This window comes from Hibiscus syriacus, unplaced genomic scaffold (genome assembly GCF_006381635.1).
Source record: "Hibiscus syriacus cultivar Baekdansim isolate YM2019G1 unplaced genomic scaffold, ASM638163v2 tig00110600_pilon, whole genome shotgun sequence".
NCBI lineage: Eukaryota > Viridiplantae > Streptophyta > Magnoliopsida > Malvales > Malvaceae > Hibiscus > Hibiscus syriacus.
Genome location: NW_024062797.1, coordinates 572,096 through 585,608, shown reverse-complemented (window position 1 = coordinate 585,608; position 13,513 = coordinate 572,096). Strand labels below are relative to the sequence as shown.

General features: G+C 31.9%; 2 protein-coding genes across 2 annotated transcripts; both read left to right on the top strand.

Annotated features, from left to right (window-relative positions):
* The first annotated feature begins 956 nt into the window (after nt 1–956).
* On the top strand, nt 957–3,742 carry LOC120134941 (1,2-dihydroxy-3-keto-5-methylthiopentene dioxygenase 1-like). Its single transcript, XM_039151313.1, has 5 exons — nt 957–984; nt 1,081–1,168; nt 1,248–1,342; nt 3,196–3,435; nt 3,543–3,742. The coding sequence occupies exons 1-5, from the start codon at nt 973–975 to the stop codon at nt 3,669–3,671; spliced, it is 564 nt and encodes a 187-aa protein (XP_039007244.1). The 5' UTR covers nt 957–972; the 3' UTR covers nt 3,672–3,742.
* Nucleotides 3,743–7,773: 4,031 nt separating this feature from the next.
* LOC120134940 (heat stress transcription factor A-6b-like) lies at nt 7,774–8,997 on the top strand. The gene is made up of 2 exons (XM_039151312.1): nt 7,774–8,242; nt 8,308–8,997. Exons 1-2 carry the CDS (start codon nt 7,943–7,945, stop codon nt 8,995–8,997), a joined length of 990 nt encoding a protein of 329 aa, XP_039007243.1. The 5' UTR covers nt 7,774–7,942.
* The last annotated feature ends 4,516 nt before the right edge of the window (nt 8,998–13,513 follow it).

Sequence of the window (13,513 nt, the reverse complement as noted above, 5' to 3'; positions counted from 1 at the left end):
ATTCCTTATGGACCTAAAGCGACTCTTATGTGGGCTCTTGGGCCTAATGGGCCTAGTGGCAAGACCTTATGGACCCTAAGACACTCCCTTAGGGTGGCTCTTCTGCTGTGTGCGTTGGGTAAGTCCTTATGGGCCTGAGGGCACTCCCCTCAGGTGGGCACCTACGCTTCGGCTAGGGTAAGACCTTATGGACCCAAGGTGCTCCCTTAGGTTGACACCTATGCCCTATGGACCTAGGGTAAGTCCTTATAGATGCAGTTATGCGGAACTGCATATTGGTGTTCAGTTGGAGGGTTTTACTATGATTTTTAAAGATATGTTTTAAACTGCTACTGTTTTAAAAAGGATCTGTACATTTTCACTGGTTTTGTAAGAGCACACTAGACAACCTATTCTGATCTCCCTGAACCCAGTCATCCGAAACATTTCCTCTGAACTGAAAGCTTTCTGTCTTTTACTACCTGAGATATCAGTGGGACCTCAGCTCAGCATAAAAATCTGTAGATGTCTGAATTAATAAGGAAAATTATGCTTACCCATTATCTACATGTCCTTCAACATCTCTTGGTAGTATTATATTACTGAGCTTTCCAAAACTCACTTTGTTACTCACTATTTCAGGTTAAAAGGATTGAACCAATGCAACTATCGACAATAGTAAAGGAGTTCTATCGACGTTAATTGTGGAGTACGGTGTATGTGTTTAGGTGGCATGTAGGTGGTATTCTGTTTTTATATCCGAGTTTGAAACGTGTATGATTTTAGTCCTGTCTATAATATTTGAATGGTTTTCCGAACTTTTATTTTAATTATAAATTGTTTTATAATTTTACACGTTTTAAAAGAAATTTTAAAATTTTCAAAGATTTTTAATGTGGTTGCTCCTGTAGCCCTAATGTGATACCTTGGATCGGATCGGGTCATCTGTATCGATCTGTGGGTGTTACATTTAACGAGTCATCAACAACAACCATGGCTATCGAGGTAAGTTTCTTCGCTAATCGCTACCACTTTCATTCTAAGTTCAATTGATTCGGGGATTGATCTGATATTGGTTTTTGTTTTGAAATACAAAAAAAGGCTTGGTTTATGGATGAAAGCAATGAAGATCAAAGGCTTCCTCACAAGCGCAATCCCAACGAGCCTGTTTCGTTAGACCACTTGGCAGGTGAGATCTAATCGTTCTTCGGTTATATTTTTCTGGGTTATTGGGTTAATGAAAATGATGGGGTTTGAATAAATGGCAGAGATTGGAGTGTTGTATTGGAATTTGAACCCCAAGGATTACGAGAACGATGAGGAGTTGAAGAAGATCAGAGAAGCTAGAGGTTACAATTACATGGTAATTTTGTTTCTTTTCACCTTTCTTATCATTTTTAACTTTGTTTAAACAAATTTAGTGTTAATTTTACGCTTAATACAAAAAAAAATCTCATATTATACATATTTTTACGAATAGGTGTCTAAAGCAGTGGTTGATCTAGAAATTAAAAAATGAGGGTCAAAATTTTAATACTCGATTTTAAAAAAAATTGGGAGCGCAAATTTTCTTAATTTTTTCCTATTCTCATTAGTAAACTAAACTAAATTTAACACTTTCTCAAAATAATGGGTGTGTAATGGTTCCCCTATCGAGCCATATACATCCGCCCCTTGTCTAAAGTATCTTTTATTTTTCCTGTGCCTAATGTTACAAACATTATCGGCTTACTGCTTTAGGTGTTCAAATTGTCAATGATATTAATTTCTCCGCTAAGTGACACATGTTGATAATTTTATTTTTTTATTTAAATTAAAAAATAAAATACTATTAAATTAAAAAAAATTGAAAATACAAAAAGAACCTTGAAACCCTAAAATTCTTTATTCCAACCCTATACCAACCATCGTCGGTCATCACCAGCTGCCTTTGGCATCATCGAACAGCCGTCCACCCATCATCAGTCCTCTACTGCAGACCATCCCTCATGTCGTTGTCTCACTCCCCCTAAATCCTTGAACATAAATCCCTAACCTTAATCCGCAAATCTCTCACCCTTATCCCAAATATATTAGATTATTTAGTTGTTTTTGGAGGGGAAACAACGGTGAGAGGTTGTCGATGAAGTCGATGAGAGGTGAATGACAGAAAGGGAAAATGACGGAGGTTGTCAAGCAGATGGTATCCAACGGTCTCCGTGGCTTTGAGTCATCTGTTCTTAATGTGTTGTTGAACGACGACAAAATTATAATGTTTGGTGATGGGTTAGTGGTTCAACGGCGGCGACTTTGGAATAAACTATTTTAGAATTTTAGGACTTTCTCTGTAATTTCAGAAAAAAATGGTTTTTTAAAATATATATATATATATTATGTTTTTAATTTAAATAATTTTTTTAAAATTACATGAACGTGACATGTGTCTTTTAACGGAGATTTTTAACGGCCGTTATGGACCGGACACCTAAAATAGTAACGTTTGTAGCGTTAGACACCAAGATGAATCAAAAATACTTTAGGCGCCTATTCATAAAAAAATGTATAGTTGATTTTGGTAATAAGAATTAATTTTAAAGTTTTTTGTCTGAAGAAAATCCGAGAAGCTAGAGGTTACAGATAAATGGTAATTTTGTTTCTTCTAGCCCTTTCTTATATACATTTTAGCCGTGTTAAAACAAATTTGGTGTTAATTTTAGAGTTTTTGACCTATAACCGGCTTGAAAAGTTGGCTGCACATTCTAGAGGTTACAGATGAATTTGGTTTGTGTACAAGAACCTATGTTATCTTGATTTTTCATTTTCCCTATGTACTTGTGGCTGACCCATGTCTTATTCAGGCATGTGTATCATGTCGGACATTTATCTATGTCCGACACTAAAACCTAGGCCCGGCTAATGTCGGAGGTAACTCCTGAAGCAAAGCAAACCATTGAGATATTGCTTTTCGAGATCAATATCATAGCAGCCACTTTCTTTTTTACCTTGACCTATTTGAATCTAGATAGGACTATATTTAGAGTGACAACATCCCCTAGACCAGGAGTTCTGTTTCTTGTAGTCAATATTATGTCTGATACCAAGTCCGGTGCCTATTCGGAAGATCCCTGTACGGGATACGACCCTCTAAAGATCGTCTAAATACATGGAAGAACGTATAAAGAAAATCGAAACCGAGTATAATCGGTTTGACAGAGTCATGTTATATTGTATGTATAGGATTTGCTTGATTTATGCCCGGAGAAAGTTGCTAACTATGAGGAGAAGCTGAGGAACTTTTACACCGAGCACATACATGCCGATGAAGAGATACGCTACTGCTTGGAAGGCGGCGGATATTTCGATGTCAGGGACAAGGATGACCGATGGGTCCGGATTTGGATCAAAGCGGGTGATCTCATTATATTGCCAGCCGGAATCTATCACAGGTTCACTCTTGACACCAGCAACTATATCAAGGTGAGAAAATGTGTGGAATTGCTTTGGTTAGAATGCACAGGGGAACTTAATTTACGTGCGAGTTCCGATCGCCTCGATCGAATTCGTGTTCCTTTCACAATGTGCAGTTGATGAGGTTGTTCGTGGGAGAACCGGTTTGGACGGCATATAATCGGCCGCAAGAGGATCATCCTGCAAGGAAAGAGTACATAAAAAGCTTGACTGAGAATGTTGAGGTTCCATTAGCTGCTCATTAGAGGTATTTTATCATTTGCAGTCCTTATATGTACATCTCTTTAGTTTCATAAGTCTCTCGAGGGCTGAACTTGATGTAGACGTATGCCAAACATTGAAACTCCCATCTAATTATATGTTCCAGTGCACTTAATTATCATTTACTCTCATATACAGTGAGCGTTCGATCTAGTCGAATCGAATTTTGTTCACCCTTGCTCTAAAGTGTGGCAAACCTTTCATTTTATTTTTCGTTTTTCTTTCCTTATATGATTAGAGAGGAGTAAAACTCGATTCGTTTTTTTTTTACCTTATCCGATCAATGTACCTCATTATCTTCAATACCATGTAAGTAAGCTGTAGTCATAATAATAGAATTAAGTAAAGGCAAATTAATCAAACTATCTTATTTTTATTAAAAAATATATATTTTTTGAATTTATTTTCTTCTATTACTTGCTGATTTCACTATATTTTAGTAAAATTCTAAATATATATAATCTTTAATGTAGTATTTTTTTACCTACAACATAAATATAATAAAATCTATAAATTTTATAAAATAAATTAAAATAATTAATATGCAAATAATTTATTTATTCGACACAATTAAAGGATTTGAAGATAAAATAATTAAAATAATCCCAACTTGCAATAAAAAATTAGTGTTGCTGATGTGAGAAGGCTCAAGAGAGTTCCCCATTTTGGAGGGTGGGAATCTTTTGGTTACAATAATGGGAGACAGTGGGTCCAACACTTATCTTTATATAATTATCTTTATATAATTAAAATAATGATTATTTCAATATCTTACCTATAATTAAAATATAAGGGTAAATTTACATTTAGTACCTAAAATATTAATTTTGATCTGTTTTAATATCTAAATTGTCAATTTTTTCAAAACTATACTTAAAGTTTAATTTTTGTTTCATTTTAAAACCTCACAGTTAAAAAAAAAAAACTTAACGCATTTAGTATCTAAATTATCAGTTTTGATCCGTTTTAATACTTAAAGTTTCAATTGTTTTCAAAACTTAATGTTAAATTTTAAATAAAAATGAAAACTAAACTTTATGTATGGTTTTAAAAAATTAAAAGTTTAGGTATTAAAATGAATCAAAATTGATACTTTAGATACTAAACACATAGTTTATCCTTAAAATAATTGATTAAATTTGAGGTATATTCTTTTAATATTATTTCCTCTATCTACAACATTTAAAATTTAACTACTATGTAAAGGTACTATTTTTTTTATTAAGCTAAGGTGTTTATAAAGCAGTATCTGTTTTAAATATTCTTAACTATTTGTCGTTGAACGCTTAATTATCCTACTACAGTCGATAGTGTTTAAAGGTATTATCTTATAAGTTTGTATTAGTATTTGATAAAGAGAGGGTCTGGAATTTATTTATATAATTTTTTTAATTTTAAATCTTAAATTTTAAAATTTGAATTTGTACAATCTCTAAATTACAAAACCCTAATTTCCAAGAACAACTCATTTTTACCATTATATTACCAAAGACCGAGAAAGCTCTAAAATATTTTATAAAATTGAATTACACTCACGAATTTAGGCCCGTAAATGAACTAAATATTGAACGAGTTGTTCGTGAATCGTTTGATGGGAAGTTTGTTTTTGTTCTTTTATTTATTAAACGAACAATCATAAACAAGATTGTATGTTCGTTTAATTAAATGAATGAACACGAAAAAATGGCTCGTTCGTTTGTTTATGTTCATTCGTTTATGTTTAACCTAATCTCCAGACATGTTTGAAATATTAATACCTAATAAATTTTAACCTTAAATCCATTAATATTTTAAAATTCAGTTAATTTTAAACCCAAATAAAAAAATACTCAAATAAATTAAAGAAAATATAAATCCTAAAATTATTCGGAAATAATAAAACTATTCTCAAATATAAACCTAATTAATTTTATGTTCGCTCATTTATGTTTGTTTATGTTCGTTCATTTGTGTCTATTTACGTTCTTTCCTTTGTGTTCGTTTATCATTTAAATGAACGGACACGAACAAGTTGCATTTCTCAATGAAAGAACATGAACGGAGAATTTTGTTTCTTTAATTGTTCGTTAAAGTTAAACGAACATATATAAACATACTCTCATTCGTGTTCGTTCATTTCGTTTACAGGCCTACTCACTACATAAATGAAAATATTTTATATAAAATGGTATTTATAAAATTTCAAATGGTTAAGTGTTATGAAAATTGAAATTCTGAAATGTTTTTCTTAATAACTATATATATGTATATAGTTTTTTTCCCTTTCAACTACCATTTCGGTACCATAAAATCTAATAATTATTAGTTTGTAAGATCATACAAAATATCAATAGCCAAACGCCCAAACCTATGTTAGCATGAAAACAAAAAACAAAAACTATAATATATAAAAGAAGCTAGATCGGTTCAAAGATGAGATGATTATCCAGCTCAGTTGGTAGAGTACAAGGTTCTTAACCTTGAGATTGTGGGGATCGAGTCCCACGGAGGGCATTTCATAATTCGGAGGTCTTCTACGGAAGTTGCTCTCAACCTGGTGTTGGGGGCAGCCTACTATCTTACCTCCCCTTACCCCATTACATATGGGAACAAGGGACAACCATTTTTTTAGATCGGTTCAAAGGTAGACAACAAACATAAATCCACTTTGATTAGTGCATATAATATTAATTAAATGCTTAGATATTTTCAAATAAAGTAAGAACTATTTGCTAGATATTTGTCCAAACCCTTCTTCCTAAAGTGGGTATTATTTCTCTTTAAGACTCAATTCTACAATCTTCTAATATTGTATTAAGTTTAATACCATCATTACGCTTGGAGAAGAAAAAAAGAAATAATTGCACGTGGACTTCTTAAATATTACATCTATTCTAAATTGGTCCTGAAATCCTCAAACTATATAATTCATATTTTAAATTAGTTCTTAATTATACTTTAAAGCATTCTATGTTGATTCTTAAACTATCATCATAAATGCAATTGGATACAACATAACATTTTGCAAAGGTAGTTTTTCTTTTCTCTTTGGTCCCAATCTAGCAAATGGGGTTTTGCCCACCATTTCCTTTTTTAAAGTTCTTCATTCTTTTAAATTCTTTTTAAAAATTAAGCCAACAACTAATTGATTTAATAAAGTGTGATACTATATCCTTTAAATGATGTTACGAATTTGAATAATGTGAATGAAATAAATTGGATGGGAAGGATAACTCCTATAATAATAAACATATATAATATATGATCTAAATGAGTCGATCAATAAATAATAATTACAAGGGAAAATATGTATTTATTACCTAAACTATCAGTTTTGGTCTGTCTTAGTACTTAAACTTTTAATTTTTCTCAAAATCATACCTAACATTTAGTTTTTGTTTTATTTTAGTACCTCGTAGCTAAAAGCTTAACGGACAGGCTAATGAGACATAGCTCCTGTGGACGAACGACCAATCCGAAAGTGGACCACAAGAGAATGATGAGCAGACCAACATAGTCCAGTTCAAACCCATCGGACAGTTGACGACGGAGATCGAATGATGAAGAAGTCGAAGAGTCAATTGTCGATTTGGGGATATTAAGGCATTTTTCGGTGAAACGGAGATCGAAATCACGTTCAAGGGGTCAAAAAGGTGTAGGCTAGAAAGTTTGAGCTTCATTGGCCGATAGATGAGACCACCGACGACTGTAGAAGCTATGGTCAGCGAGCCCGTCAGTTAAATTTTTAAATGGTAGGTACTAAAATGAAACAAAATCTAAATGTTAATTATGATTTTGAAAAAAATTAAAGTTTAATTACTAAAACGGACTAAGACTGATAGTTTAAGCACTAAACACATAATTTATCCTAAGTATAAAATAATGAAAAAGCCAAGCCGGTAATAAAAAGAAAGAAATAACTTTCTAAAAGGAGTAACCATTCCATTTATTTTCTTACTTTTTTTGCATCATCAGCCGGTCTCCCGCCCAACCAAAATCAAAAGAAATGATAACTGCAATATATATATATATATATATATATAAAGACGAATAGCAATTTTTTTATATTGGAATCATATTCATTTAACCTAATGACGCCCATGTTCATACTATCTTGTTTCTCAACTCTTCCATGTGTGTTTTCTTTTACTGTTCCCTTGTTTTTCAAGACTAGTGAGCTTCTGGGATCCATCCGTGGCCTGAATCTGCAAATCAACCCCCGTTTTTGAAAGCTCTTCTCACCCAGATCAGCTTTTCATTTGTTCTGAGCAAAGAGATGAATCCTTATGGACGAGTTAAACAAGAGTTTCCAGGAGCTTCAAGCTCAGCCTATGCTGCTGCTGATTACATGGCTGCACCTCAACCAATGGAAGGACTCCACGATGCAGGTCCTCCTCCTTTCCTCACAAAAACATATGAAATCGTGGATGATTCAAGCACCAATCGGATCATCTCTTGGAGTAGAGGAAACAACAGCTTCATTGTGTGGGATCCCCAAGCATTTTCCATGACCCTTTTGCCTAAATACTTCAAGCACAGCAACTTCTCCAGCTTTGTCAGGCAGCTCAATACATATGTAAGTAACAATAGATCAGTGTTTATGTATCTCTAGATGTGATTCAAGTTAGTGTTTTTGTGTAGGGGTTTAGGAAGGTTGATCCAGATAGATGGGAGTTTGCTAATGAGAGTTTCCTTAGAGGGCAAAGGCATTTGCTCAAGTGTATCAGGAGGAGAAAAAAACAGCAGCTCCTGTTAGATCCTTGTGTTGAAGTTGGGAGATTCGGGGTTGAAGGAGATATCGACAGCTTAAAGCGTGACAAGCAGGTTTTAATGGCGGAGCTAGTGAAACTCAGACAGCAAATGCACAGCACCAGGGCTTGTTTGCAGGCAACGGAAGAAAAACTGAAGAGAACCGAGATGAAACAGCAACAGATGATGGGGTTTTTGGCCAAAGCAATGAAGAATCCCAGCTTTGTTCAGCAACTGATACAGAAGAAAGATAAGAGAAAAGAGCTTGAAGAAGCTATCTGCACGAAAAGAAGAAGGCAGATCGATAACCAAAGGCACGAAAATGTTGATGCATTTGAAGTTCCAGAGTTTGATCAAATTGCAATGGGCTTGCAGCCGGTTTTGGAGCATGTAGAGGGGATTGAAGAACCTGGAATTAGCTATCATGATGAAGATAGGAGAATCGGTGAAGGGTTTTGGAATGATTTGTTGAATGATGATATGGAGGAAGAAATACCAGTTTTGCAGGATGAAGATCATGATATTGTAGATGTTGATGTTCTGGTTGAGCATCTGGGATTCTTAGGTTCTAATCCTAAGTAGAATTTGCAGGTAATTAAGCTCACTGTCGTTGAATTTCTTATCTACTCGAATAAGATAACGTGCTCGAATTTGAGACATTAAAACATAACAACAATCCGGTCTTAATTATTAAAGTCGTTTAGTTTATCGTATCTGTATCAAGTTCAATGTGGCCTTTGAGGTCACAAAAATGACAAATTACTATGTTTCTTTAATATTAGAACTTAAAAGCTGTAGATTTTCATGTTAAGAGAAAGAAAACGTGTTAATTTGTGTGGGAAAAATACTAGCAAAACCCATTGGTGGAACTTGGGAATGCCCTAGCTTTTATTTTCTTTAGTTCCCATCCTTATATTCTATAAATACCTAGTTATAATTAAAATTAGGGTAAACAAATTAAATTATATATTTTGGTCCGTTTAAGTAGCTAAACTTTTAATTTTTTTTTCTTCTCAAAATCATACCGAATGTTTAGTTTTCATTTCATTTAGTTCTCCGCCGTTAAAAAACTTAACGAGTTTAGTACCTAAACTATTAGTTTTGGTCCGTTTTAGTACTTACACTTTCAATTTTCCCGAAACATAACGTTAAATTTTGCACGTGAAAATAAAATGAAACAAAAACTAAAGTTTTGAATGGCGGAGTACTAAAATGAAACAAAAATTGAACTTTAGGTATGATTCTGAAAAAAACTGAAAGTTAGGTACTAAAATGGAACAAAATTGATAGTTTAAGTACTAAACTTATAATTTACCCTTAAAATTAATCATTATAAATATTAAATTAAATTTATTCAAACTAAAACTAGAATTAATTTAAAAACCCAAATATACCTCGGAATCCTTAATAAATGTGCACTTTCTTTCAATAAAAAATAAATAAAAACCCAAATATAATTAGATAAAATAATATATCACTCAAATATATCTTTTTTTTTCTTTCGATTAATCAATTCTAGATACTCTAATAATGTAAATTTTAATCTTTACAAATCCGGCCATTTCGATTTTTATTATTTTTTAATTAGATTTATCTCTCAGTCTTTGAAAAAATTAATTTAATTTAACTCTCAATAAATAAAAAATTATAAATACCTTAAAAACAAAAATACCGAAGTGTTAAATTTTCAACATGACATCTCACGCGATAATTCATGTATAGTTAATATGTTTCCTCTATATTTTAATGGATATATGTCGTTCTGATTTAAAAATAAGCTGAGACATAAAAAATTAACAGAAATAAAATTTAAATTTATTTGCACGAATCAAATGGTTTATGTGGTAAAGTAATTGTTGTTATTTTTTAAAGATCTGAATTCGAGTACCGAGAATACGAGTCGTTCAGTGTCAAGAAGTTAAAGGTTATCTTTGAATATATATTGCTTTATACTTATCCTAGATTAATAAAAAGATATTTAAATCGATGGATTGATGGATATATACTTTAAATGTAGGGTCTGTTTGATATATTATAATTGGTTTTATGGAAAGTAATTTATGTAAAATGAATTACCTGAAAACTGTTTTATGCAAAATAAATTACATGAAAACTGTTTTCTGGAAAGTAATTTATGTAAAATGAATTACATTTTTTGGGAAATAATTTTCGGAAACTATTTTACGGTGTTTTGATGATATTGTGTAAATCAATTTCACTAATTGTTTGATACACTATAATTAATTTTATAGAAAATGATTTACATAAAATGAATAAAGTTCGGTTAGATTAATATTTAAAAAAAAAAATTGATTCAATTAATGATTAAAGAAAAAAGTTGGTTTATTCGGTTAATGGTAATTCAATTTGCTTGGTGGTTGGATTAACCATTTGAACACCTTTAATTTTAATTATTAGTATTTTATTAACATAATATTAAATTATTATATTAATATTAAATATATAAATTAATATTACTCATGATTAATAATTTAATAATGTTATATTTATAAAAATAATAAATAAATATTAATAATTTATTATATATTACTAAATTAAAAATATAATATCATATATTATTATAATATATTTGAGTATATATTAATATAATATTCTTAAAATTATATTATGCATATTTTAATAATTATTTTTATTAAAATGATATTAAAATATTAATATCCATTTTTTGAGTGATTATACTCTAAAGTGAAAAATTAGGAAAATATTTTACGAAAAATCATAAGGTAAAACAATTTTAAGAAAATATAAAGGAACTAAGAAAATGAATTACATTATGAAAATCAATTACAACTATCAAACACTGGAAAATATTTTTCTTAAAATCAATTGTAGTTATCAAACATTAGAAAACATTTTTCAGAAAATATTTTCTAGCTATCAAACACGGGAAAATGAGGAAAACATTTTCCGAAAAATCTGCTATCAAACACACACTAAAGTGAAAAAGTTAAGAAAATATTTTACGAAAAATCAGATGGTAAAATAATTTACAGAGAATACAAAAGAATTAGGAAAATGAATTATATTGAGAAAATCAATTACAATTATCAAACACTGAAAAATATTTTTTCGTAAAACCAATTGCAACTATCAAACACTGGAAAATATTTTACGTAAAATATTTTTCAGCTATCAAACACACCCTAAGATGCATACTAGTAAGCATTACATTTGGTAGAAAACCTAAAACTTCAATTTTCATAAACATTCTTGATATCAATAGGCCAGCGTTAGGATTTTCGGAAGCTCGAATCGACAACCGGAACGGTTTGCAAAGAGGGGTCGGAACGGTTTTGTGTTTAGGGAGTAAGGAGATTGAAAGATAGAAAATTGCACAGCGATTTAGAGTGGTTCGACTTTCTCAATCAAAGTCTACGTCCACTACCTTAGCTCCTCACCAAGGATTTTCCAACAAATTCACTAATTTGTTCTTTCTTTTGAGGATAAAGAGTAACCTTACAAACTCCCTAGTTTTTCCGGGCTAAACTAGAACCTTTCCCTAGCTTTTACACGGGCTAAGCTAGAACCTTTCCCCTTTACAAAAGGATAAGAAATGTAAACAAGAAAACCTCTCTAAGGTAGGTGTTTACAAGATTGAGCTCTCAAGAACAAAATATTTACAAGAGAAAGATGAAATAAGATTGAAAAACTCTTCTCTTGTGTTTGATTGCTTGGATAATTGTTCTCTTGCTTCTTCAAGTGTCCTCAGCTTGTATTTATAGCTTGGAATGAGTTTGAAGTCGTATATAGCCGTTGGGGATGTTTTGGAGCCGTTTGGGGATGATTTTTATACTCAAAAAGGTTGCCCAGAATAGAGGGAATCGGTACCCCTTCATAGGGAATCGATACCCCTTCATAATATTCAAATATTATGATCGTTGGGCTGTTGAACAGGGGGGGAATCGGTACCCCCCTGGGGGGGGAATCGGTACTCCCTGGACATTCTGTTTTTCTCGGAGGCAAAAACCTGCAGGGGGTATCTGTACCCCCTGGGGGGTATCTGTACCCCCTGGGCAATCTTGAAACCCCTTAAAATATTTTTGGCTCAAATCCGAATTTTAATTGATTTTGAATTATTTTTGAAACCTTTTAAAAACTTTGAATAAATTCAATTAAGTCCAAAAACATTTTGTAAATTCAATTCAAGTCCAAAAACCATTTTGCCTTAAATTGTTATATCGAAACATAGTTCAACAGCCATAAATTTTAAATTGTGACTTCATAATTTTAAAAATATTAATATATAATAATTTTAAAAGGATATCAATTTTAATTTTGATAATTTGCATAAAAATTATAAAAATAAATTATAAGGTAATATATGTCCTAAAGATTCTAAATAATTTGATAATGAACGCATTTAAACACCTCTATTTGCTAATGCTAGTGCTCAAATGTTTGATACCCATAATTAATTGATTTAATAAGATAAAATTTAATATTCTTTTAAGAATATCATTTTCATAATAATTTTTTATACTATTTGATCACAATCAATCAAACTAACGTATAGAATATTGATGATTATAAAAAATAAAGTGCAGCCATCAAACAAGCATATTGAAGCATACACAAAAGCTAGGGATGGCAATGGGTCGGGTCGGGGTTTTTGGGTCATCCGACCCGACTCGAGAAGAAAGAGTCATCCACCCGTGATCCGACCCGATCCGAAGAAATTAAGGTTTCACCCGACCCGAATATATGACTTAGAAATCCGACCTGACCCGACCCGAAATAATTAAAAAAAATATTTTTATTTAATAAAAATAGTGACTTAATTAAAAAAATTATATATAGAGGGGTAATATTGTAATTAACCTTAAATATATAGGTAAAATTATATATATTTTTCGGGTCGAGTCGGAACCCGTCGGAATCGGGTTGAGTTGCCATCCTAGCAAAAGCTTGAGGGCCAATAGGGTTTCATTGAGAGAGACTCGCTCAATAGTGTGTAGAAAGCAACCCAGCCAAGTCTAGCCTCAAAGGGATTATATAACGACATACCCACCGACAGAAGCCCAAGTGTCCATCTTTTGAACTTGTCTGATTTTCCCATTGTAATTATGCACAAAGCTCT